Raw genomic sequence first — 27,707 nt, 5'->3', positions numbered from 1 at the left:
ACCCCAACTGTAACAGAAACAAATATCATATTGGCAATACTGTAATGTTTGCATTCACACACCAGCTGTTACTCTTTCCCATAGGGTCTTGTTTTTTACAAAGCTGGAGAACATTTTTCTTGAGGAACAGATCTAGTCTTATTTCCTCTATTGGCTGTGTCTAATTTTCCTTTGTGACTTTGAATTTTTCTTTGTTTTTGTAGTGTATATGCTAACATATAATGGATTCTCTTTCCAGAATATTTTTGACAGGCTGACAATAAATTGTGGTACACCCTGTAATTTAAAGCAATACATACTTCTGTTATGGATTATGGGATTATCAGCTTGTGTCTTTTAAAACATTATGTATGACTGAGTGCAGGAGTAATTGGCACACTAAATTTATGAATGACTGTTAATGAATAAACTTCTCTTACTGAAACTGAAATAGCAAAGCTATTCCTGGACCAGAAAGGCTGATAAATTTTTGGCCTGTAATAAATTGAACAGACAACATGAAGTGAGAGAAAAAGAAAAACATTGCTTAGAGTCAGTTCTGAGCAGAAACCACCAATTTTTTTTTCTTGTTTGAAAAATTATTGCAGTATATAAAACAATTTGGTTTCAACATCTCCCTGTATTTGAATTAAAGCATTTTCAAATTTTCTTAAATGTTAATTTCAGGAAAACTAGACTTCTAGAAATACTATTTGTATGCAACGTGACATAATTGTATATAGCATGCATGTATGTATATGCACACCTATATAATTTATAACAGTATAAACGTCTACATTAGAACCTGAAGGGACTGGTTTACCAAGGTTTTGAATGCCCAGGACTTTAACTGATGTGCTGAGAATCTGTAAGTGCTCACGTGTGTATCATAGAACAGCATCAGCAAGACAAGTATGTACCAATTTCACTTGTTTAGGCAGTTCTAAGAACCATATGGATGCTTTAATGCCAGGGCCATAGGAAAGTCAAGCCTGGAAATGTTGTTGTGTGTTTTTGTTTTTGGTTGTGTGGGGTTTTTTTTGTTTGTTTGTTTTTTTGTTTTTTTTTTTTTTTTTTTACATTTGTTTTCCTTTTGCCTTCTGGCTTATTTTTGGACATCATTCCCCAGAGCATTTATATGTTGTTTATTGTCAAGCTTTTTATCTCTATGATTCAGCATTGTTTAACTAAGAGTTTATTGCACATATATATGCTTCTTTTTAGTCCACCCCGCTGTATTGTGCAGTGCTGCTCTACACTTGTGACTAAAATGAGAAAGGATGGCTCTGAAGTATTGGGTGTTGTGCATTGCTTTTCAGATATTGATGATTTTAGTTATTTCCCGAACTTCTTTCTTTGTTTACCTGCCAGATAAACATCAAATGCTTTGATTTCATATTACAATATTGCTGTCTTTGACTGTGGTATTACAGAAGTGGGGATATCATCATTTTTATGCCTGGAAAGACTTTAGTGTTCAAAAAGAAAGAGACTGCTAGCTAGAAAAGTCTGGCCAGTATTGGCAAGTATGCTGCTGTGATTTGTAAAGTAAGTATTATACTAGTGATGTATATGTAAATAATAATTGTTCTTTCACATGAAACTATAAGATGAGACTTTGGTAAAATACAGAAATACAGAACTGAGAGCTATGCAAATGAAATGAAGTCTAAGACTGATGAGCAAGTTCAGGGCATGGAAGAAGGTTATTTTTCCAATTGCATGTATCTGACATCTATCACTTGCTACAGCAGGCTACAGTATTTATGCAAATACAGAGGAGCTTCTACCTTCTAGTATTTTTTTTTTTTGTCCATTTAATAAAAGCACTGCAAGGAGAGGTGGACCCAAACCAATTCTTTAAGACTAAAACTGTTTCTTCTCCTACCTTAGCCTTAATGAGAAACTGAACACATCTAAAACTGAGTCAAAATACATCTAGGCAATATTGGCATAATAGCAAAAAACTCCCCACATCGCCTTTGGCTTTCAATTAGACTCTGCAAGGGAATGATGTTGAAAACAACATGAAAGAAAAAAGTTGGGAAGGAAGGGGATTATTTCTTTGTTTTCAGTGACTTCAGACATAGCAAGCTGAGGCAGTGGGGTGAGCCCTCCTCGAAAAGGAGTCCTACGATTTATCAAGATAGCATAGCTAAGCAGTGAAAGTATCCCACGGAACTCACCTTAACCTGCAATCTGAGGATGGGGAGGGGGCGAGGTGGGAATATTTACCCGGGCAAATTCAAGTGCAGCATTCCCAGCCGCCACTAGTTGTCACTTTGCAACCAGCCGGGGTCGGTGTTTTCAGCACTGCGGTTAGCGAGATTGCGGTGCTAATTAAACTGAGTAACTCTCAAAGCCGCGGAAAGTCCCGAGCCAGGGGCTGTGCGATAGCCAGTCTCGGGGAAACGAAAGGAGGCGAAAAGGAAGCTCGAGAATGGCAGAACGCCACTGTCCTAAGGCTGAGGCTCTGCCTGGGGGCTGTGCCCCGAGCTTGGGGTGGGCACGGGAGCCTAGCCTGGCAGCGCCCGGTGCGCACACACTCCTCCCGTAAAGCTGAGCCTTACCTGAAGAAAACGATCGTCTCCCACACGTAGACTCCGAGCGCGTTGACGTTGCACATTTTTCCAGCTCTGGCTGTTTTTTTTTGTACTCCGTGAGGGGTGGGCCGGTGGGGTTGGCCAATAAAGTAACCCGGCACTTGGGGAGAATCGGTGGGGGAAGCCAGCGACCCCTCCCGAGGCGGGCTGGGCAGGGGGAAGGCCGAGGGGGTCCGCTCAGCACCCTGGGCAGCAGCAGGGAGAGCGACCCCGGGCAGCGCCTGGCGGGCGGCCCCGCTCAGCACCCTGGACAGCGGCGGTGCGCGCTCCGCTCAGCACCCTGGGCAGCGCCTGGCGGGCGGCTCCGCTCAGCACCCTGGACAGCGGCGGTGCGCGGCGCTCCGCGATCGCCTGCGGAGCGGCCGGCGGCTCCGCTCCGGCGCTGCCTTGGCTCGTCCCTCCGCTCCGCCTGTGCCCCCGCCACCGCCACTGCAGTGGTGCTCGGGGCCGGAGGACCAGGCTTCCCGCACCGAAATCTCCCTTCAGCGGAATCTCGCTCCGGACATCAGGCTGGCGAGAGGGGGAGACACAGGGGGTGTAGGTTCGCCATCAGGGCGGTGGGGATAAAATGGGAGGGGGGGGACGACCCTCAACAACCCAGGATTTTAATCTCCGCTGCTAGCCGGGGTGTCTTCCTAATTACATCCACAGGAATTTGTCAATGTGGAAATGTGGAGCTGTGCTGCAGTCCCGGTTGTGTTGCTCTTCTGCCTGCCGCTCGGCTGCTGTTGATTCCTGCTTCCTGGGTTATTTTCCTCCCGAATAAGTTATTGCTGCTGTAGGGAAGGTGTCCCATTGCTCAGGGCTAGAGCGGAGGGGAGAGAAGGGGAAGTTTCTTGGGAAGCACTCCCATTGTGCTCAGAAAGAAAGTGGCTCAGTGTCCTCCTAATGCATCTCATTTCCCCTCTGCCCTCTCTCCCCTGCTAGGACTCGCCAGATCTTGGGAGTTTCTTACTGCATTAATTTACTAAACTAAAAAAAAAAAGAAAAAAAAGAAAAAAAAAGGAAAGAAAAAAAGGAGGTGGAGGTGGAGAAGAGGGAAGGCAGAGGGGAGGGGGTAACAGCCTCTCCACCATCCCAAGGCCCTCCTCTTAGCTGTGCTCATTGGTCTCGCGGCTGAAAAAACTACTCTAGGACGTGGTTGGATAAACGCATGTTGTTCAGCAGAAGCTGTTAACCTTTGAAGCGCTGATATGTTTTGGTTTATTTCAATTTTTTTTACCCGAATTGCTGTCTTTTTAAGAAGTCTCTGAAATAGTCTCCCTTGACAGGGCAAGCGTAACATGCCTTAAGTCTCCATCTCGTGGAAGATCTGCTTGGCTAGCAGTTGCTATGTCTTGCTGTTGGCTTTTAAGGAACATCTCTGTGTTGGGTTTCTTTAGTGTTTTCTTTGGTGTTTTTTTTCTCCTTTTCTCTTTGCTTGATTTTTTTTTTCTTTTTTGTCTTTTGTGTTTGGTTTTGCAAAGAGGTTTGGCAAACGCTGGAGCCATCAAGGCTAAGGCAGGTAAGGAGCATTTAGCAGTTTCTTATCGCAGCTCCAGTTGTTAGCAGGATGCCGAGTGTGGTGGTCGGGGGCGGGGAGAGGAATGGGCTCCTTAGTCACTTCGTCAGCATGCCACTGTGCTCGGCTTCTCAAGACCTCCTGAGAATTGAAATTAAAACTTAGCTCTCCTAAATAATCTAGCATTACTTTCTTCTCTCTTGTCCTGGCGTAATGGAGTTTTCGTTCTTTTAGGTTGTTTCGTTTACTTGCCCTGTGCTTTGTGAAACTCCCCATGGCAAAGAAAGAGTCGCTTTTAACCCCTTTCTAGCTGTTTTTAGTCTGTTCTAAGACTTGTCCCATCCCATGTTGGGAGGGTGAAGGTGAAATGGACTGCTTGCTCCACCACTACTGTAGCCCACCTACCCCACCCCCGGGCTAGGAAATAACCATGTTTTTCTTCTCACTTTGAGTTTTATCTCAAATTACCTTACTGCCATGCTAAAATTCACTGGATATTTTTGATGTCCTGTTTTTATTTGTTTTAAGGCAGTATGTTTACTTAGCTAAGCAGACAGAAATATCCTTTGGGTTATCATTCAAAACAAAAAGCAAGAAAGACCTGCTTGGCTTCTAGCCATTGATACAGATGGAGTTTAATCTGATTTACTCCAGCTACTGGGTCTCAGTGTCTAGCTAGATTAATAACAGGCTCTGATTTCAACTCATGGAGATTCCTGGGGACACGATTCCATGCAGTACTTCCCGCCTGCTGCTCACTGGCTCTTTGCTGTACTTTTTCTCCTGATATTTATCCCCACATGGATGAGCCTCTGACACTGTGCTTTTCTAGCCCCCAGTGTGCTGGTGGACCAGAGGAGCAGCTCCAAACTGGGAGTGTTAACAGCAGGAGAAAAGTGATGTTTCCCTGCATTTTTACAGGGAAGCAGGACAAAGAGCAGAAGGCAGAATCATCTCTTGATAACTGTGTGTTAAATCTAGAGGCCAGTTAGCCTTCTGGTTTCCTTAGAAATGGGATCTGTAAGGGATAGGAGTGTTTCATGTGATTTCTCCCTTGGCTTTAAGTTTGATTTTCTTTGCAGCAAAGGAATCCAGACTTGTGTCCCTTTGTCCCCACTTGCTCTCCTTGCACTTCCTTGGGTTAGAGAACCAGGGTGGCTGTGCGTAAGATCAAGGAAGCAGATGAGTCTGTGTGTGTATAACACAATGAATCTTCACAGCTATTCCTGTTGAAGGGTCTCAAAACTCTTTTACCAGGGAAAGAACTTACCTGCTTTGCTGTAACTTATCCTTCTGGTGATGGTGACTGAGTTGGCCCAGGGACTGTGCTGGTATTCAAACATTTCTTCTAACTGGGGAGAAATAGGAGCATTATTTGATTTGGCATTTGAGGAAATAAAGGCAAAACCAGGTTGCAACAGATGCTTGGAGCAGGTTTAGGCATCAATATGATTTAGACCAGGGAGTAAAATCAAAAGGAATGTGAATTTAAGGAATGTGAGTTTTGCATGTCTTATCAGGAGGATTCCGAAGATTGTCTTATCAGGAGGATTCAGAAATTCCACCTTCTGCATTATGTGTTGCTGTGATTGAAAAAGGAATGTATTTTGGATAAAACTTTCCTTGTCTATTCTTTTTTTTTTTTTTTTTTTTTTTTTCCCCCCTGTAGATATCTGCCTCTAGACTGTATGCTCTTGTATCTCTTCTTGGTGCCAAGGCAGTTGTCACTTGCTTACCTTGGTCAGACCCTGGTCAGGGTGGCTCCAGATCCTTGGAGTTCCCCATCCTCTGACTTAACCCAGGTGATTCCAGAAACAGCCAACCAATCCCCACCAAAACACATCTATAGGTATACCTGTGATGAAGTTACCTACGTGGGTTCTGTAAAATGCCTGATTTTTAGTTTCCTTTTGCTATCTAAGAAGCTAAGGGCAGATAAACTGGAAATCAGCTCTGGAGATCTAATAATGGCTGGAAGTCAATTTTATCACCATTACTGTAAGTAACCCTTGTCATCAAGTACTGGTTGGCAGGACTCCTTTCACTGTATCTGTCCTGGCTTGCTCTTAGATTGGGGTTTCACTCTCTGCTTGGTTTTGCTGCAGTGTTTTGTGATATTTTTTTTTTTTTTGAGGGTTCACTTGCCAGGTTTTTTATTTTTCAAGCAGACTCCAAACGGATTTTCTCTGGTGGCACTTGTACAAACGGTAGAGTTGAAGATAACATCATGATATCAAATAAGGCTTTTTAAAATTAGAATTACTTGTTGTGTGTTCACCTCTTTGTGGTTTTTATTAGCTTGTTTTGAAGTGGATGAGTCTTGTAAAATTCACTGTAGGTGAAGCTGTCTGGGAAGCTTCTGTGTCATCTTCTTTCTGGGCTGTGAGTGATGGATTGTGTTAGATGTAAGACACCACAAAGATGTTTATTGCAGGGTAATTGCTGGAGTAGGAAAAAATGTCCTCTCATTTGAGAGGTCAGTATTTACATCAAAACTTTCAGGAGCAGGTCAGTATTGCAAAAGTTGTGGCTGACAGTGAAATACCACTGGTGCAACAACCGACAGATGGGTCTGAATTCTGTGTGGTTCTAGGCACACCTTGTTGGAAAGCAAGTTACTGGGGCTGCTGGATTTGGGCTGAGAACACTTGTTCTAGGACACAGTGCTAGATCTTGACTCTGTCTTATAATAATCTCACTACTGTCTTCACTGCAGATGAATTTGAGGGGTTTATCCTTCCTTATGGTGATTCAAACATTTCAGTTTGTACTGATGGCTGAGGACTCTGTGATGACTCAGTCCAACCAGTGCAGCTGGTGGGTTTTCTGTTTCTCTCCATTTGATTTTTAGTGTTTTAGATAGATGAAACTGGTTTTCATTTTATTTTTTTAGGTATCACTGTCTTCTGATGTTTTTCTATATGAGATCTTAATTTTCAGTGATACTGTGGTTGGCTATTCTACAAATGCTGACTACCAGAAACAGAATATGACTGTAATCAAGAATGTGCCATTAGGTGGCTGGTGGGATGAGATGCAGCTGTGAAGGGAGATGGTGATGGGGATAGGACAAACAATTTGTCAAATAATACTTTTGTCTTGGGCTCCAGGGGGACCTGAGGGCTAACAAAGTTAAAGTGAGTCTTTCCAAGGCAGTGGGGATTGTGACCTAGAAAAGTACCTTCAGGCTATGACTATTCAAGAAGAAGGACCTGCCGTTATATGTTTCTGGGTGGGCATTGTAGCCCCAGCACTGAACCATGGCACTGTCAGAAGATCCCCTGAAAGCCAAAGTCACATAGACAGAACAAAGGGATGAGTTGAAGCTGTGGTTAATTTTATGAGGCAGTTGTACAGGATATCATCTCCTGGCCTATCTCCTCTCCCCAAAGCTCAGTTAGCATGTTTGAGGCTGTCTGAATTTTATTCTTTATAGAGTGGCAGGTAATTAATAGCAAAGAATATTTTAGTGGTTTGTTTACTTGTTACTAGTCAAAGGCTGGATCTGATCCAGAGAGTTATTGAAATGCACCTATAACGATAAGTCCCTGTTTCAGTATGTCTTCTTTTGATTCCTTGTACGGTAGAAGCAGATCAGGCATTTTGGTAGGAAGAATCAAATCAGACTTCTCGGGGAATGCAACAGGAGCCAACAGGAAACATAATGCTTTTTTTTTTTTTTTTTAAAAAAAAAAAGCATTATGTATTTCTCTTTAGCAATCAACTAAAATCTGGGGACACCTGCAGAAAAGGGTGTGCATGAGGACTTATATGTAATCTGATGGTATGTGTGTCAGTAGGTACAAGTCTTTTGTGGCTGAAAACCAAAATCTGCTTTCTAACTGTGCCTTTTTCTTTCTTCATTCTTTTCCTAGCTATGAGAGTCTGGGAATATTTGCTCCCCTAGTTTCCTTCGTATGGTTCATCCCTGATCCTTTTCCTTTGAAGGATGCAAGAAATGGATTTCTTCTCTGGGAAGAAAATGAATCTTTCAATGTTCCTAGTAGTTTGTGAGTTAATTTTCTTTTTGATAGTTGATAGAATCACTTAAAGACAAAGACAACCCAGAAGGCCTTTGAAATCGCTCTGTGTCAAGATGAACACATACCCTATTCTGAGAATTAACCTAAAGACTCATTCACTGCAAGTTGATTTCATTCTTAATCTGGTTTTTACTTCTGGATTTTATAGCAGGTAGAGTAATTTTTCTTTTATTTTGCTTGCCCTTTTGAAATTAAAATTTGAAAATTTTGATACTAAATTTTAGAAGTAACCTCCTTGAAGTTGAACATGCACACACACTGCCTTCCTTCCCCAAATAAATTACAGGATTTTCAGTGAAGCAGTGGCTAGCATAGCAGTAAAGCACACTCAGCCTATCTTGGGAATACTAAATCCATTATTGTCAGTTTGTTCTTTGGAGAATGCCTAATGAGGAAACAGTGCCCCAAGAACTTGGATTGTGCTTCCCAAGACAGACAATCAAATTGCTACAGCAGCACCACTGGCTTTCTGACACTGAACAAATGAAAAACAAAATTTAAATTAAAGTTAAGTTCAGGGAATTCTACAAAGGAGTCTATAAAGTAAATTCCTATTTAGTTAATTTCCGTATATAGTAGGCTATTTCTGTGCAAGATAGTTCAACTAAATACAATTTTCTTAGAAACTTGAGAATCTTGGGCACTACTCTTTTTTTTTTTTTTAATAGTTACTGGTAAAATAACACCCTAAAGTTTCTGCTGTGTTTTGTAAAGTTAACTGTTTGTTGGTTTTTTACCGAAGAGATATACAGATAAAAGAGAATTCACTGGAACTAGTGTAAAGGTTCATCTTATCTGTATTTCCAAAAGTATGTTTAAAAATGAACTCTGGTGAAAAATTTGATAAATTCTGTTTTGATATGCAGCAAATTTGTGGAAAACAACCACTGGAGAGTTTTGCATAGGAAATTAAGCAGAACTTGCAGACTAAGGTCAGAAAGCCACCTAGGGATGGAGCTGAGAGATTTGTGGTGTAGGTGATTGATATTTTTGGCTGAAATTCAGGCCAAATATCACTGTTCACAGTATTTTGCCCCATTTGTTTAAAAAATGATAGGTTTAACCACAGAAATGGAGCTTGTCTTAGAAAACAGAAACAGCTGAATTCAGTCAATACACTGGAGCTTATTGGTTATAAAGTACTCCATCATGCATGGTATATCCTTATAAAATTATTTCTTGGTTTCATAAGGACCCTTTCTTAGGAGCTGCACCCAGAATAAGAAATGCTGAGAGGCACAAAACTTCAAGATACATCACTGGCAATCTGAGCTCTTAATGGGATGATCCAAAGCTGAAGGTAAAGAGCAGATGAAAATTTGCAGGAACCAGGGGCCAGGCAACTGTCTATCAACTACTTAACTTTTTAATTTGGAGGAAAACTTACCTTAATACTTTGAGGAACCAGGGAAGGTTTTTACTGCCGTCTACCCCCACCCACCCAAGATGTGTTGTTTCTATATACAATATTTGCGTTCTCATAAATGTAATAGTCATAGTGTAATGGTCATAGTATAATAGTCAAGTGGAAGTGTCCTGTACAGAACTGCTGAGGTCTCCCTCTCTTGCTCCTTCCTTACAGGCAGTACAGGTACTCATTTGAAGTGCCTACATGGTGCATCTAAGTTTATTGTCTTATTTCTACCAGTGAACATAAGATTTCCCTTTATGTAAGGGCATATATGCACTGCATGCTGAATGTCTTAAACATGAAGATTCATGCCCTATGTCATTCTCTGTGAAAAGAGCAGGTATATAGATTGCCCTTGATCTTTACTCTACTGGGCAATGTATTTCTTGACAAGTAGATTAGGGGCTGTATTGGTTTCTCATCACTGGAAACATAGCCTTCGTGAGTCTAGTGATATCCAATCTGGGATTGTAGTCTCTTTGGAAGTGGTGTAAAGCTCTGTGCTAGGATGACTTCATGAGAGGCTATATGTCTGCAGAAGGCCAAGTGATGTGCTTGCTGAGTGCAGCATTCAGCTCTTCCTGACCTGAATAAGTGTTTGCCCCCTGTGTCAGGTGCATGAATCAGGTTAAGGCAGTAATCCCTGAAGGAGAGGAAATAAAGAAGAATGGATGGTCATTTTCCCCCTAGCAGTGCTGATTTATTAATATATTTCCATGTCTCATATGTCATATAATGACACTTGACTTGAGCTGTGAGTAGTCTTGCTGCATATCGTAGGCTTGTCACTGTTGTAATTTGGGTAGTATTATGTAGTAAGAAAGCAGCGCGGACCCTATAGCCCTAAAAAAAATACACTGCTACTTCCATTAGAAGCTTGATTTGCAGGTCATAAGTTAATTATTTTCTGACCTGTACAGAATAATTACCAGGCAATCCCAGAGAACCGAGAAGTATTATTTCTTTCAAAGATCTTGGCTAATAAAACTTTTTTGGTTATATTACTGTGTGAATAAAAATAAGCCAAATTTGCTTTTATGGCCCACCTTGCCAGAACTTGTCAGGTGCTGAACATCATGCAGTTGTTGAAAGTATTATCTTAGGTTTTGCTTTTGTGAAGCCCATTGCTCCTGCCTTAACAGCCCTCAGCTGCTGTGGGAAATGGAACTTTTCTACTCTGTACCTTGCTTGTAAATGAAAGAAACCACCTATTTATTTTGAGGTGAGCAGACACCAGGTTTTGAGAGGTGCTTACACAGAGGTAGAAGCATACAGGGCAGATCTAGAGCTATTCATATCACAGTCTTCATTCCTGGTGTCATGGATTAAAAAAAAAAAAAAAAGAGAGAGAGAAAAAAAGGGAAACAAATACATTGCATGCTTTCATTGCTTTGTCTTGTGAACTCAATAGAGCATGTCGGGGAGACACCAGGAAGTGGAACCCTTCAGAGGAAGATTTTGATTGCAAACAGCAGGCTCAGAAAGCAAATCAGAAGACAATAGCTGGTGATGATGAAGTGGCCCCTCAGTGTCCAAGTGTTTAGATATTGAAACTTCTTCCCCTTACATGCACCAATTCACTCCCAGGACCAAGTAGCATAATTTATCTTGTGGAGTGAAAGAAACAAGCTGCAGCTCGCAGGGTTTTTTTTAAGATTTTTGTGATGGAAATATTTGCATGTCAGATGTCTAAAGGATAAAAAAAAAAACCCTGTAGGATCCCTCTTCTTTTAATGAATAAAGAAGGTCTGATCCTCCAACCACTTCAATGAAGTTTTTTGACTCTGAAGGGAGCTATGAAACAGTTCTTGTTAACGATCTCAGTTTCCATTGCACCAGAAAGTGCTGATAATAAGGTAAGTTTTCATATTGCATTAGCAGAAAACGCTTCTCACCCTCTTGAGATGCCCTCAGGTTTGATAGCATTGCTGAGATGTCATGTATCAGTAGAGGCCTCTCTCTGGCAGCATGTTTCTTGCTTTGGTATTGCAGCCCTCTTGAATTGTCCAAGTTAGTGGATGTGGTTTGAGGTTGTTTTCCCCATAAGGAGTAGCAGATCTGGCTGCCTCATTGCCATCCAAAGCAGTCATTCCCTGGTGGGGTAAGTGGTGATTTTGGGAGGTCATTAGGCAGAGGACTTATTACGCAGCTGTATTTTATCTTATTGTTTGAAAATGTGGCCCTGTGGACTTGCAGAAATTCACTTGAGCATCACTGACTTGAGCTACTTGTTTGGCCTTCATAAAAACATCATGCTTTTACCTCTCTATTTTAGACATAGAGCTGATGTAGGGTTGGGTCACTAAGGACACTTCTGCACTAGGTTTACTGATAACTGTTTGTGGAAATCCTAAGTGGAGGTGAGAGGTGCCATTTGAAAGTCTCAGCTGGGTTGTGTGCAAGTTGAGATGCTTGCCTCACCGAAAATCCTTGCCTCAGGTGCAGTGTCTCATGCCTCAGGTGAAAGAGAACAGAGATTGTAACACATTTGCTAAGTACCTTGTTATTGCCTTGGGCTATAGATTTCTTCGCAGCTTGCTGAGTTGAACCTTGTGACAGGTACAAGCCCTCTTTTATGCCATCTCTCAGCCTCCTGTTTGCCCAGGGCTTGGGAAAAATTTCCCCCACAGAGGGGCTGCAAAGTTTGTTCAGTGTGCTCTGGTTGCCATGCTTTGTGTGATAGTATTGATTCTCCAGCTGGAGAAGCGTGTTAGGTGTTAGACACTGTGGACTGCTCCTTGGGTTCAGCAAAGGGAATTTGGCAGCCACTGTCACTGACTTGTCCTCTGCCAGGTCTGAATGGAGGGAGCGCTCCTCTTTGACACAAGCTTGTACATGCCTTGTTTGATCATAGCACTTGATGAGGCTCCTTCTCTAAACGACTGCCACCATTAATGAATGGAATTTGATTTTCCTAAGATACTAATGATTAATGACCTTTCTCTTGCACAGTGAGTGCTCCTAAAGGTATATAGAGAAGGACACTGAATCTCCTAGACCATGATTCTTTTTGCCATAACTACAAGATTGTTTTTATCTACCAAATCAAAGTTCACGTCCCTCTTTAAAATATGATTCTCAAGGCAGATGGCTTTTGTGCCTACAGTTCAGCTAATGCAAAGGCACTAAAGTGGTGCTGGTTATAAGTTTGGCACCATTGTTCTGTTGCTGCCTTTGCTTGCTGCATGCCTGGCAAACAGGGAAGTTGCAAGTCCTTTGCAAATTCCTGCTAAGTGTCAGTGGCCTGTATTTATCAAAAGGAACGAAACTGTAAACCCCAGGATGTAATCAGAATGGATTTTTTTTTTGGTAAAAATATGGTAGCTCCGATTTTTTTTTGTTTCAAGCACCAATACAATTCTTTATGGTAAAAAAATCGGAGCGTTATCATGCATTTCCTTCGGACAAGTCAGAGAAAAGAAATTGCAGCCTATTCGTGATGTTGCACCATGCCAGCATTTTTCTTTCATACAGCTTTTCCTACCCGTGAAAATAGTTCTCTATCATGGCAATTGAATTAGACAAAAGTGATTTATGTAGGCTGTGCACAGAGAAAAGGCTTTGTTAGGTTTCAGGAAAGACATGGAACACTGAGGGTGAGAAACAGCTTGGCTGAGACATGGGGAATCACAATCCTCTCATTAAATCTCCATACCTATGACCAGACGTGGCCTCACTTTGCATTTGCTGCTTGATTACCGAGTCTATGAAGCTGTCGTCTGGAAACAAAAGGCAGTAAATCAAATAAATGGGCATCTTTCAATGGGAGTTTAGGAAGCTTGTGGTGTCCTATTCTCCTTTGGCTCGTAGTCTGAATATGGCAGATGCTAAAACCTGTCTATGCACATTTCTTTTGCACATGGAAGTGCAAATACAACTCAACTTTTTAACTTCTTATGTAACATGCCATGGTCTAGGAGAGACTCCTCCTTATGAAAAGAAATCTCCCCCTCTCCTTCTAGATAACTTAACCATGGGATAATCAACCCCTTCAACTGGTGAGGAGTTTTATTTGACAGCATTTTTTTTTTTTTCTGAAACCATCTTGGGGTGTGACAGAGTAAAGCAGGGCGTAATGCTGGTTTGAAGCAGTCTAATTCAATATTAGGGAGAAACAGAACTGTGGTGACTGTCACCTGACTCTGTGTGGACAAAAACATTGGAGATGTTTCTGATATTGCACTCCTTGTATTCATATTATCTGAAGTGGAAGAACACTGTCAAAGGGCCAGAGCTTAGTTATTGAATTAAATTTTGGAGTGCTTTGTTGTATAGACACTAGATATTCTAATGCGCTTTTCTTGGTATTTGAGAACTGGATGAATTGTCTGTAAAGGAATAACTAAAATATATGTATATACACATATAAACATTAATAACATAATATATATTTGAGTGTGTGTGCTTATGTATGTATGTTAATGCGTGGACTTTCTGGATAGAAGATACCAGCTGAAACCACAACATTATCTGTCGTTCTGACCATGTTGTGCTGGGTTTCCACAACACATCACAGGTCCAAACCCCTTGGTAGCATGGTATGTAATCCATATCATCACACAACGTGTAGTGTCATATGTAACCCAGAGAGCAGTTCTGTATGTAGAAACTTTCTTGTAGATCTGGTAAAAGTTTCCCCTTTCTAATCCTGCACCAACACTGTGTGAACATTTCTTCCTTTCCAGACAGGTGTTTTGTTGCACCTCAAAGCTATCTGCTGCTGGAGTCTCTTGCAGGGAAAGTGCTTGTGTCCTGGTTTTGGCTGGGATAGAGTTCATTTTCTTCTTAGTAGCTGGTGAATGCTGCGGGTTAGATTTAGCATGCAAATAATGTTGATAGCAACAACTGAAACATCGGTGTGTTAAGTAATGCTTACTCTGAATCAAGGACTTTTCAGTTTCCCAAGCTCTGTCAGTGAGTAGGTGCACAAGAAGCTGGGAGGGAGCAGAGCCAGGACCCGAACTAGCTAAAGGGATGTTCCATACTACAGAATGTCATGCAGAGTATGTAGCCTGGGGGAGTTGGCCGAGGGCTTGACAATGGCTGCTCAGGGACCGGCTGGGCATCAGTCAGCAAGTGGTGAGCAGTTGTACCACGCATCACTTGGGGTTTTTTTGTCCTTTGGGTCTTATTCCTCTTTCTCTCTCCTTTTCATTAAAGTTGTTGGGTTTTTATTATTATAATATCTTATTTCAGTTATGAAGTTGTTCTTGTCTCAACCCACAAGTTTTAAACTTTCTGATTCTCTTCCCCATCCTGCGGGTGGTGGTGGTGACTAAGCAAGCGCCTGTGTGGTACTTAGTTGCCAGCTGGGGTTAAACCATGGCAGCTTGCAGATCTGGGCTGGGTTGTGTGTCCCACCTCAAGGATACACATATTCATTCCCAGAAATATTCAAGAACTTCTAAGGCCTCTTTCTCCCACGGGCAAGTGTTATCAATCTCTTCAGAAGACCTTTATCAGTTCTGGACTTCTAAACTAGAAAACATTCCTGTTCTCAAGTTGATGCCTGCTAGATTACAACTGTCCTACTTGTCAAATTCCTCTGGGCAGCTACTGGGATAAAGAACTGACGTTCAGGCTTGAACCACATCATTGTTTCCCAAGGTGAGCTGTCACAGTGCTTTATCCTCTATGCAAATAGTCCTTGCAACCTGGGGATGGGCTGCTCCTCATTTAACTGGTGTTTCTGGTAAATCCAGGGAATCCTAGAAAAGTCTCTTGCAAGTCTCAGCATTCCAGAGAGCCCCAAAAGTCTTGTGTTATGAGAACGCGAAGGCTGTGCAGGAACGACTACATCTGGTTGTGTCTTTGCTGTCCTAAGGATGTGCCCAAACAGCTGTCCAGTTCCAATTGAGTAGAAATTTCCGAGAACTTCTATGACCTTACAGGAACCAAGGCTTTCCAAGGACTCATAACTTGCCTGAAGTTGGATGGGCCTCACTGGGAAGTGTAAGAGGCACATCTCCCAGCCCTACCAAATCTAAATATTCACTCGGAATTACTGGGAACAGGTTAGTGCCTATATAAATTACACAGAGGGATGCTTTTTTAGCATTGGTAAAACAACATATTTTCCTCAAGAAGTCTGCACTATTTTGTTGGAAAGCTAAGGAGAAATCTAGCATAGAAATTGTCATAACAGCAGAAGGTGGACGAAGTAATAAACAAATGAAACTGGGTGTTACAATGGGCTTCAGGCAGCCTGATGTGTAGGCTCTGCTCCTGCCACTGGGTAGTATGATGTATTGTCTTGTAAATTCCAGTTAACATTACATCAGCAATCTATAGAGGGTGTGTCTGTGCTCCCATATAAAACCTGAGACCTCTGGGACCTTGTCTGTTAAACAGTTTGTTGACCCAATAAAATGACTCACGTGGCAGTGCTGTATGTTAGAAATCAATACAGCTGCACTTTCCTTGTCCTAGCAGAAGAAGGGAAAGCTCAAGGGACTGATTAAGTTCTCTTTGCTGAAGAAGCTGCTGCATCCTGAAACATTTTAAATAAATGCTGTGTGTCTACAGGTAGTTCAGCATTTAATTCAGGCTTTATAAGTGGTTTGCTGTACACTAAATAAATGCATCTTGATTATAAATAGCTTAATCACTTTAAACATGTATCTTATTTCATAGTCTTTAAATGTCATGACAATAGTGTTTTTTAATTAGTATGATGAGCTGCTATAGTGAATTGTCATTGGCCAGATTTTCTTGCTGATGTTGTGTCCAAGTTCAGTTATTCATTTGCCATCGCAGCCCCAGAAATAGTAATTTAATAATGGAGTGTTTTAATAAACCAGATGATGTACGTGCTCCTTTTCACAGGCTCAAAATTGTTTTACTTTCTGTCCAAAGCCCTCAATGACATCAGCTAGTCAGACTTTCCCCTGGGGCTGATCCTTTTAGGAAGGAGAATCTCAGTTGTCTCTGGGAAAGCACAAGTGATGTGTGTGTGTGGAGTACATCTGACAGAGTACCAAATTTGTGGGTGGTCAGAGATTTTGGTGGTGAACGGGGGTTTTTTATAGGGACCAGCACTTCTTGCTCTGTTGGACCTGTGGTACCTCTGGATGCTGCTGTTATCGAGAAGTCAGACTGAGGGCTTGGAGAAGTTTGGCTGGAGGGGAGCATAGGTTTTTACGTGGTGATATGTGTGCTGGTGATGGTAGCCCTTGTGATGCTGAATGCAGGTGACGAGTCTGATGAGTAGGGTCTGTCCCTAAATACTCCTTAAGAATTCAGAGCTAAAATATTAGAGGACCTAGCTGGGAAGGGAGCTAGAGCTGCCCCAGGGCCGATGTGTGTGTTTCTTTCCTGTTCCAAGGTCTAAACTGGAAGGGTCATGCGAATGGGAATGCATGTGCATGCCCACACTTGCATGTCTGTATGCTTTAGTATTCTATGTGCATGTATTTCTCACTGAACAACAACAGCCCCCTCCTCCCCCCAAGAAATGGAGACAAAATAATAATAATAAATAATAAGTTGATTTGTACTGCTAAGTAAATTACTCTATGCATGTGATTTGTGTGATTCCCAATGAGCATCCTCATAGGAGGAGCAGAAAGAGGGAGAAAAGGGGAAACTGCCTTCTTGGTAAGATGGGAGTTAATAATCAGTTTAATTTGCAATCTTCAGCTCTTCAAAGGAGTTGCTAATAACTGTTTGTCTTCTCTTTCCCTCCTGCTCCTTTCCCCTAGGAGCTAGTGAGAGACAGACAGCACTGATCACAGAAACAAAATTGTAAAGGAAAGAAGAAATCCCAAGTGGAAACTCTTTAATCTGCCTCTGGAAAGGGCAATTTGTGTTAATAGGACAAAACTGTAACATTTAATATTAATTAGAGGGATTTGGGGAGGAGCATGTGAAGGATGGAGGCAGAGAATAGACTGGAAGGAAGGAGAAATCAGACTGCAACAGTCCTTTTGCTGCAGTAGGAAACAGAGCAGCCAGATGAGCCCTGTCTGTTCGATCAGCAAAGGGGAGTTTATCTGAGCCTCGTACCAAATGAATTTTGGTAGCAGAGAAGCTTCATGGGTTGCAGACAGACAGTTTCTCTGTGTATTCCTGATGGGGTTGCTGGAGATTCCTGAGTTCAGTCAGCAAATAAGGTGTGTAAAAGGTGAGAGAAAGTATGTGGATTGGATTTATGGCATGGAAGTCCCTGTTTACTGGGGCTTTAGCGTATCTCAACACGTACAACCTTAGCACGCTGGAAGAGCTGTAGTAAGTCCAGCCTAGCCTAGCCTGCTGTCCCAGGCGGGTGCCAGTAGTAGAAGCTGAGGTAGGAGTGCATGGACAGGGCAAGCAATTCAAGGTACTGCCTGAAATCTCCTGCAGGATCTCTTGGAGAAACATGTGTGACAAGCCAGAAGGTGTAAGGCAGAAATCACAGTGGTCCCAGGGCTCTACGGGATACTGCTTGTTGTCCCTTGGCCCCTTCTGCTCTGCTGTTTCCCACTGCTTACTGCTGCTTTTCATTTGCATCAGGACGCTGAATTGGGAGGCATCAATTTGCAGCTACTATTGCTTCTCTTTGTGGTCGTGTTTGTTCTTTGTCTCTTGAGTGCTTTGTCTGTTTGAATGCTTCCAAAAAATCCTAATTGTATTTAGGCCCAATTCCCATACAAACACACAAATTTGGATTTCATTACTATCAGCCACTCAAGCCTTTGCCTGACAGGTGAGGATTTCCTCAGGTTATGGTCAACAGGTGACATTTAATTACTGTGCCCTGGGGCAAGGTGAGCACACAGAACCTCACTGACCTGTAGAAGAGAAAAGGGAAGATGGAAAAAAGGGGGTCAGCTGGCTTGTTCAAGATGACCAAACACCCAGGGAACCTGACATCCCACATGGACTGCCTCTAAGTGTTCAAAAGTGTAAGTGGTGGGAACCAAGCTAGGTTTAGCAGTGCATGTGGGATTTAGGCTACCTGGATGTGGCTATGTTGCCACGTCCTTCTGAGTGGAAACAGCCTTCTTCAGCACCGTACTACCTCAGGGTTTCAGTGGGCTGTTTGACAATGTTAGCCAAACATCTTGGAAGCGGCTGCCTTCCAACAGTCATGTCTTTCAGTTCTGATCTGAAAATGGGGCACTGAGTGGGGGGAAAAAACACTCTGATCCAACATATTAAATACTCTGCAGTTTTTTCCTTTGAGTTTAGATCCCTTGGTGGCATCAACTTGTGCCAGCTATGAAAAATTTGCTTCTGCTGCAGTGCAAACACACTCCTCTTCAATGTAACTTATGCCATTGTGAAAAGGGAGAAAAGGTTTTTATTTCATTTAGCAACCTAATACAACACAGGTGTAAAAGACTTGGTATTTGGTTCCAAGGCCACTCTGTGTAGCTTGTGGGCCCAATGTCAAGCGAAGGGATGGTGTGGAATGCTGAACTGGGCTGGCAAAAAGCATCTTGGGCACAGAGCAAAGGAGGAGGAATGTGTCCGAGTGCAGCAGTAACTTGTCTTATGCTCATCTCTTGCATGATTGAATTAATGCAGCACTATCAGTTTCAGCTCTTGCTTCTGTTGCTCATGTGAACACTGCATTTGGTTCCTATTTCTGTTCTCCAGAGTGTGATAAAAAGATGATAGGAGATTTAATTTCCAGAAAGGGACACCCAGGCAGGCAGCAGGATGCCAGCTGTTGGGTAGATTAATGTGGGAAGGTTTCCTATCAGACGTTTAGAGTCTCTGTTACAGATAAGCAATTTTTCTTAAATAAAAATACATATAAATGCTCCTTTGCCAATGAAGCATCTCGGTGATGTTCCGTTATAAGCAGGACGAACGTAAGCTGCATTTCATCTGACCTTTAAATTACCTCCATTTTATCAGTTTCATTTTATCAGCAGCTCTTTAGAGAATGAGCTCCTACTTGGAATTAATAGATTCCTTTATTGCTGGAATATGACACAGGCCTGTGAATAGCCCAGCCAGAGTGTCTTTTTCCAGAAGAGATCACATCTGGAGCAGAGGAGTACACTGACATATAGGAAGGGTGCTCAGCAGGGCTGCCTCTATTCCTTATAGGCGAAAGTTCATCACAGGCAAACAGTGACGTAAAATCCTAATTCTTTCTTCTCACTGCAGACCTGCAGGGGCAGAAGATGGACTATCTCCTTAGCATCCAAGAATAAAAGAAAATAACTTCCTAATTTCTGGAGAGAGAAATCAAATAACCAGGTGTTGTGAAGAGGTTGGATCTAGGGATTTGTAGGGAATGATACTGGAGATTCTTGTTTTCTGTGGTGCCTAGTGCTGGCTGACTTCTGCAGTAAAGGTGGTTGGATGTGGGAGGAAAGGCAAGCAGCCAAGTGCAGCCCTTGCAGCCAAGAGGTTTCCTATAGCACAGCGTGGGGTGCGCAGGGATGCTCTCCCTCTCAAGCTTTCATCTACCTCTTGTTGGTACCATTTCTGGGACATAAACTGACCCCAGGAAACATCAAGACTTCACCGCTGCCCTCATAGATCAGATCCAAGCCATCATGGTAAACGCAGTTTTAGTTTTGCAGAGAGATTGTGTTCAGGCAATTAAATGATGTGGAGGAGCTCGCGAGGATCAGACTGGCTTGCCTGGCTGCAGTGGAGCTGAGGATATGTTCTGTATCTGTGCTCATGTTAAATTTCAGTGGCCTGATAAGGGACAGCCCTGTGACCTGTATGAAAGAAAAAGGATGTGAGGCTGGCATGAGTTTCCAGCAGAAAGTTGCTTCATATTTAGTTGAATGCTTTTTCTGACTGACCTTTTGTTGTGAGATTAATCACTGGTGTATGCAGGGAGAGATGGTTTTTGTTTTCTAGGCTGTTTTGTCATACCAGTTCCTGGCAGCCTCATCTGTATACAGTTAAACTTTTTTTTTCAGTTGTACTATTAGAAAACTCAAGAATATGTCATGGTCATAATGTCATGTGTTTTCTTTCACAGTAATTTTCAGATTGATCCATATATTTATGTAGCAGGATGTCACCTCTCTGTCTCTCCCACCTTGCATCACCTTAGGGCTGCTTTAAGCAATGCTACTTCTGCGCTTGGTGAGGAAGATGGAGTTTTATAATGGAGAAGTATCCTGTTGATAGTAGTTAATCTCTTTGTTTAAAAAAAAAATAGACCCACTTCATCTTCTAATTTAATGATAAATTGCAGTGATTCGTCAGGGAAGGAGGGTTTATTAATAGAGAGGATAATAAATGGGCTGCAGAGAGATAGGAGAAAATAGTTTTGTCAAATAAGGGGCTCAGGGGAAAAATGCAACGCGTGAAGTCAGAACTGAAATCTTCATAATCACTGTTATCTCTCTGTACCCCACACATCACCACAAGGACCTGATCTCCTTGTCTCAGACTTGCTACTTTAGGTTAGATTTATAACGTAAATGATCGAAGAAGAAAAATACCTAGGGATTCTTGACATGCTCGTCAGGTCAGTGGACATGTTTCCAGAACAGGCATGAAAATATTCTGCGTGAGGGGAACTGAAACCATCTATGAATTTGAGTTGAATTTATGGAATTGCTTCTGACAAAGCTTCCAACTAAGTTGAAAAATACAAAACACTTTATTTTTCATATGTAAAATAGAATCTGGAATTCCAGGGTCTGGTATCCACTTTGTAGAGACACTGCAGGCAAAGTTGCCCATGTAGTGATTTCTACCCAGTACCTTGAAGTGGGATTCTTCTTAGATTCAGGTTAATCGTAACTTGTCAAGTTTAATGTCTGTCCCTGCAAATGCTTGTTACATTTGTTGGGGACAAAAACTGGGGGGGAGATTTTCCCAAAGTCACTGGTGAAGTCCTTGTTGTTAAGAAATTTTACTTAGGCGTGAAAATACAGTTCTTACGTCTCCGAATGGAGGGAAAAAAAATAAAAATCAATGGTTCCCCTTTTCTGGCATAGCTTTTATTGAACAAGGGACAGAAAGAAGCTGTTAATCTCTTGAGAACATCTACCCCTTCAACTCCTTTGCTTCTTTAAGGAGAGACTGATGTGGAACTTTTTTCCTGTAGGCCACTTGAAAGATTTCATTTGGCAGATAAATGAGATGCTTTAAAGTTCTGGTTTGGTGATCAAAAAAAAGCTAAGTTTTGATAAGATGTGTGCCATCTTTTTCCTGTTTGGGTCAGCAGCTCAACTGGTTCCCCAGCACTCAGCTGCTTTCCAGGTCCCCGTGCTGGTTCTGACCAGATAGGCTGGCAGTAGCCATTTCTGTTTGCTGCGGTTGTGAACTGATGAGTGATCCTCCTGGTGCTAGTTAACAGACAGTTATTAATCATGCTTGCTTTCCGTCTCCTCTGATAGAAGGAAAAGGTTGGGAGGTGTCGTACTCTGCCTGTCTTTCCCTTGGAGGAGGGGAGAAGATGGGTTAGGGAAAGGCATCACCTGCCGCGGCATGGGATAGCCACCGATGTGTGTGATGCTATTTGAGGAAACAGATTAGAAGAGGAGAGGGAGAGGGAAAATCCTTCTATTAATGAACTCATTAGTGCTGGGAAAAGTCAAACCAAATTGCTCTTCAGAAAAGCACTGTCTAGCTGGATTTATTATTCTCTGTAATTAGGGCCAAAACAGGATGGAGTGTGGTGCAAGCAGGAGCTGAGAGAGGAAAAAGTGGTCTTTTCAAAGCCTAATTACTCAAGTTGAGAAGTGACATTTGCACCAAAGAGGGAGTAAGATTACAGTGCTATTGCCTCACCTAAAGAGCTTTGCTTGCAGGCTGTCTGTAGATCAGAAACACCGGGAGGGAGAAGGTTTAAAGGGATTTGAGCACAGCAGATGAGAGGGAGGATGCCCGGACATGTTTGTACGCTGACAATTAGATTGCACCTGGACCTGCGCTGGTGCAGTGCATATACATCTTCATTAAGTCATATGGACGTAACAGCAATGCTAGCTCTGGGAACCATTTCCAGGCTGGCAGAGGTCAGAGGTGGACATCCTCAGGGAAAAGAGTGAGCCTGGTGTGGAAGGGATCCCAAGCCTCAGCTGCAACTCCTGTTGGATATTACACTGCTTCCCAGGGAGGCCTATCTCTGTTGGACTTCAGTTGAGTGCTTGGTGCCCTGTGGTAACTGCTCTGGCATGGAGATGAAACTCCTAGAGCAGGGAACATGCATTTGGGCTTCGTTTGCCCGAGCTGAGGAGTCCTGGCTGAGCTGGCAACAAAGTTGTCCTTTGCAGAAACTGATGCAGAAGGGAGAAAAAATGGGTTCCCCAGGGAAAACTGCCCTTTAGTTATGTGCCCAGGAGAGCCTCTGAAGACTGCACTAGCTGCAAAAGCTTTTGTCTCTGTCTCTTCAAAGGCATCTGCCTGGAGTGTTTGCTTTGAAAGAGGCTGTTTGGTGTGTTTCTTTCAAGTGGCAGGAGTTGTGTGTTTGAGCTGCAGGTGGCCAGCTTGGAGGCTGAGCGGAGCCTGTTTGTAGGGGCTGGATAGTTTGAAACTCCATGAGTAGAGAGAAACATCAGAGACGTTTAAGGTTTCTTCGCGCCAGGTTGTGGCCCTGGACTTCGAAACCACAGTGCAAATTTAAACTGCTTTCATCAAAGAAGTATCAACCTCTCTGTGGAAGTTTACAGTTGGCTCTAAAAGTGACCTTTTTTAATGTAAGTTATTGATCACAGTATAATCTGCTTAGTTTACTTTAAGTCTTCTTGAGTTTAGCAGTGTCTGTTTACAATGTATTAGAAGCAAATAAGATAATAAAAACTTAAGCTGGTATCATTCCTTTTCTCCTGTGCTTCCCATCAGTAGGCAGTTGTACTCTTTATCTTGCAAATCTAGCTCACGCTGTCCTTCTGTGGACATTTCTAACCATCCCTTACATGTTTACTTCTCCATGGAGCCTCAGCCCAATGGCCGGCTATGGGTATGGCAGTTTGAAAGCTCTGCAAAGCTCTCCCTGGACTGTATGAACACCAGTAGCTGTCCTGAGTCTGGTTTGAACTCCCCTGCAGAGCTCTGGTGCTTTCTGTTCCTTAGCTGATCCTAGAGTAGTTGTTCTGAGCCAGAGAATGGTCCAGCTATAAATGCTGCTCTCCAACAGCATCAGAAATGGATGCTTGTGGGCGAGCTGGCAGATTAGGGTCAGAGTTTCCAGTAGTTTGCAGCTCAACAGCTGCTTAAACCAGACTTCATAGCTTTTGTCTTGATAGGGCTTTTTCCACCTGAACTTGTCCAGCTGCTTCCTGAATCCTGGTAAGCATCTGGCATCCTGAAGCTCCTGTGGCAAGCAGTTTTGTAGTTTAATGAAGCTTCTCCTCTGGTCTGCTTTGAACGTGTGTCTTGCTAGTCCATTTGATGCCACTTTGTACGCTGGGAGAGGTGATGAACCATTTCCTCCTTTACATTGCTCAATATTATAAATTTCATGCTCCTGCTCAGCTATCCCTCTTTCTGCCCTTCTGAGTGCTGGGCTGCTTTGGTATTTGTTGTGCAGGGGCTCAGGGGGGTTAGTAAGATTGCAGGGAGTGGGCTGGAAATGGGGCTTGGCAAGAGCCAGTGTGTACGGTGCTGTGCAGGCTGGATGGGAGCTTTCTTCTCTTATGTTTCCTTCTCTTCTTGGGCCCCTCACCAGGAGGCAGCTGCTGTCTGAGCTGCAGAGAGCTGGTGCGGCAGTAACTGGCCCTGATGGCATAGTCGGAAGGAATAGGGATAACTTCTATCCAGATGTCACATTGATCTGCATGGAGGGGAGGGAAGGGAACGTCTGTGTTCAGCAGGATGAACAGAGTTCTCTCCCAACCCATTAAAGGTCGGCTTCCCATGAAGTGCCCGAGACATGTATGCACTCGTTCACTCACGCCTGAAAAAGAGCAAAGTCCTCCTGCAGCTCCCCTTGGCACTGTGACCTGATTTGATGCAGTCACTGATGCTTGTGGGCCTTTATGGGTAACATAAATATCCATAAGGCTACTCAATTAGCTCTGCGTCTTCCACTTGTACAGCTCCCATTGCTGTCACAGCTGAATGCCTTCCACAGTGTCTCACAGCAGCATCTGCCACAGCCCCTACATTACTCACATCGTTCAGAGGAGCCTTGTAGGTGTCTGGAACCCGTGGCTAAGAAAGTGGCTGGTAATACCAGAGATGTTGCAGAGTTTGGTAGAAGTTTGTCTTTTTCGCAAAGTATTTTTTTCAGGAGTGGGGAATATGCTTGTGGCAGAGAAGACTTACTGTCTTCTACTTCAGGAGCATCAAGCCTCCCAAGGCCCAGCCTGGTAACTGGAGAATGCCCTTGACAGTTCCATGTCATGGACGTGCTCCTCATAGAGGTAAAGCAGCGGTGTGGTAGCAGGTATCAGCTTTAACAGAGATGTTGGCATGCAGCTGGGCTCCCTCTGTGCTACTGAAATACTACAATTTCTCAGCAGATAAATACTAGAATTTGTGCAAAATTCTGCTGGAGTGGCACAGCTTCAAAGCGATTGACAAAGCCCCTGCTTTAACCAGGCAATGTGTGTTACAGGGAAATAAAGAGTTCATAAACCTTATTGCCCTTTCTAGTGAAGTTGGCTTCCTGCTCCCACATCCACTGGACCTGACAGTGTGATGCAGCACGTACAGCTCAGTGTTTTTTCTGTTGTCTGTGGTGCTTGGAGACACCAGCCTGTCTCCATGGAAGTGAATTTCGAGGAAGTTGCTTTGTCAGTTGAACTTCTAGTGTGATTTGAAACTGCTGTAGATATGGCCTCTCAGCAGGACTGTTGAGTCATTTACAGAAGTTTTTCTTGTATAATTCATTGTGGTCTTCTCCTGAGCTTACGGTTCTGAGGCTTTTCAGAGAGGATTATTGGAATTTCCCATGGTAACCTTGCTGAACCCTCATGTTTGAAGGCATGATTCTTCCACTGTGATTGAGAGTACATTGATAGCATCTAAGTACTCAGGCACCTTTATAGAGGATTTATGACACTGTCTGCTGTGTTTTGTCCTTCATCATCCTAGATCTATAGTGTTTCATTTCACAAGCAACAGAGTCTTAGCAAGTGAACCAAGACAGCTCTTGTTCAGGTCTGTTAACTTGTTGCGTACCTGTTGGTATGGCTTGGGGGTGCCTAATATCCCTCATAACAGGGATGTAGGGTGTTGACCTGACAGCTCCTCACTGGCATGTTCTCTATTTGTCCACTACAAAAGAGTCTCCACCAAAGATCTGATGCTGCCTCTGATGCTGCCAGCACTGATGGCTCTTATTGGCTTTACTTCCCTGTCCTAGTTGCACTGTAAAACCCTGGCCTAGCCACAGATGTTCCCTCTCATTCCTTCCTCCTCCTCCCTTTGGAGGAAAGGAGAGGTTGTGTATGAGCCAGAACCATTTGGTAGGCTAAAAGGGCTCCAGAGAAGATGCTGTTAATGTGCAGGCTGCAGATAAATCAGCAACACACAGTCCCATACTTTTTTTGCCTTCTTTTTATTGTTTGCTGGATGTGAATCCTGCATTTGAGGCCGTCCTGCACAGAAATGGAGCAGCTACTTCACCATTCACCATCCTCCTAGATGGTGTCAACACTGCATACATTTCCCTGTGGTGCTGCTTCTCTGGATATATCTGTGCTGCAGCATAGACAGCTTTAAATTAACTTGCTTGGATCTTGCTAGCCGTCAGACGTTTTTGCAGCAGTTTGGTGCTAGTGTCCACGCTGCTGCATTGACAGGACTGCTGTGTGCCAGCTTGTGTGTTGTGGTGCCTTTCTGAGTGCCTCTGTCCTTTGGGAGAGGATGGGACTGTAGCACAGGTCCACTGGCTGCCAGAGAACTCCAGCATTGTGGTAGGTAGGACTGTGTAACAAAGCTGTGCAGACGTTACCTGAGTTCTTGTGGGTCTACACAGCGTGGGTAATGACAGCAATGAAGACCTCTCAGGCAGCCCAAATAGATATACTAAGGTCCTTAGAGAGTTCCCTTGCACGTGTCTGAAACACTCTTCACTGTCCTCAGATGGGTTTAATCCTCTAGTGTGTAGGACAGAAAAGGTCGTACCTGCAGCCTGGCAGTTGCCAATGATGGAGTATGTCACACTCGATGCTTCTGTGGAATGGTCTCTGTGCTAACCAGGTGGTGCTGGAGTGGAGGAAGCCTCTTATTTTGCACATCCCTGGTACTTACAGACTTGAGAGATGTGAACCCTACCCTAGTGCACTGGTGTTAGTCCAGCACCTTGAGCTTGCAGTTCAGTCCTCTTCTTTCTCAGGATATCTTGCAGCTCAGCAAATGTATTAGCAAGGAAAAGCTTTCTGTCTCTACCTCTCAGATGCTTAATGTTAAGACGACTTGGTGAGATCTAGTTTTTGTGGTGGTGGATACATCTTTCTGTTTGGAGACACGTCTGTGCCGCAGGGAGCTGCCAGGCAGGAGGCTTGGCAGGGTGGATTGCTGCATTGTGGAACTCACCTGGTGCTCTGCAGAGGCACCACTGCAGGGACTGGGTACAGCACTAGCTCAGACATCCCCCTGTGTGGTCCCGGGAGAATCCTGCAGATGCCTCTAGTCTCTCCCTGTCCCTCCTCTTCATCCCTGCTTTAACATAAAATTTCTTCTAATCAATTTGCTCTCTGAAGTCATGTCTCTCTGCAGCACTGAGCTGCTTCCAGAGATGCTCTGAGTACAGTGAGGGGGAAGGGAGACAAGTTTCTTATTGATAACAGCTATCTTTAACTACAAATATCCCAGCCTCTGGGGATGTGCTTGAGCTGATGGAAGGATGGTTTATGTTGGTCCAGTTCTGTGCAATGCTTGCAAATTAATGGAGAGTAATGCAGAAAATGTCTGTCTTCTCCAGGAAAGCAGAGCATGACTCGGTGCTTTCTTATATTTCCTTTAGAGAAGATGAGGTTAAGAGCTGATTGATACCAAAAGAAAGGAAGAGGAAGAAAGAAGGACCAGTGCAATACAAACAAGGCTAATGTCATGAGATGGTTGCAAACTAGTGGGGGAGAGTACAGAAGAAACTGAGTGCTGAACTTCTGTAGAGCTGAGCGTATCAAGCACCTGTAACTCCTGCTATTTCATCTACTGGGCCAAGCATCTAGAGAGGACATGTTACAGCAGTCAAGGAGCTTGTTCACCCTCTGGAAAGCACAGATTTTGCAGCTCAGGACAGCAAGCGAGAAATGAGAGAGGGTTGACCAACACCTGGAGCCTTGCAGTAGTACAGGCAAGGCTGCCAT

General features: G+C 43.3%; 1 protein-coding gene and 1 long non-coding RNA gene across 7 annotated transcripts in view; one reads left to right on the top strand and one right to left on the bottom strand.

Annotated features, from left to right (window-relative positions):
* GLRA1 (glycine receptor alpha 1) overlaps positions 1–3,487 on the bottom strand; it is a 40,914-nt gene extending 37,427 nt beyond the window's left edge. For both annotated transcript variants that reach the window (XM_056348388.1, XM_056348389.1), the window contains exon 1: positions 2,550–3,487. In XM_056348388.1, the coding sequence (XP_056204363.1) occupies positions 2,550–2,605 (56 nt within the window). In that variant the 5' untranslated portion in view covers positions 2,606–3,487. The remainder of the gene's footprint in view (positions 1–2,549) is intronic.
* The window catches only part of LOC130153505 (uncharacterized), a 193,618-nt gene that overhangs the window by 47,873 nt on the left and 118,038 nt on the right, over positions 1–27,707 (top strand). The gene's annotated exons all lie outside the window — the stretch shown is intronic.

The sequence above is a fragment of the Falco biarmicus genome, chromosome 8 (assembly GCF_023638135.1).
Source record: "Falco biarmicus isolate bFalBia1 chromosome 8, bFalBia1.pri, whole genome shotgun sequence".
In the NCBI taxonomy this organism is placed as follows: domain Eukaryota; kingdom Metazoa; phylum Chordata; class Aves; order Falconiformes; family Falconidae; genus Falco; species Falco biarmicus.
This window is presented reverse-complemented; position numbering and strand designations above follow the sequence as displayed.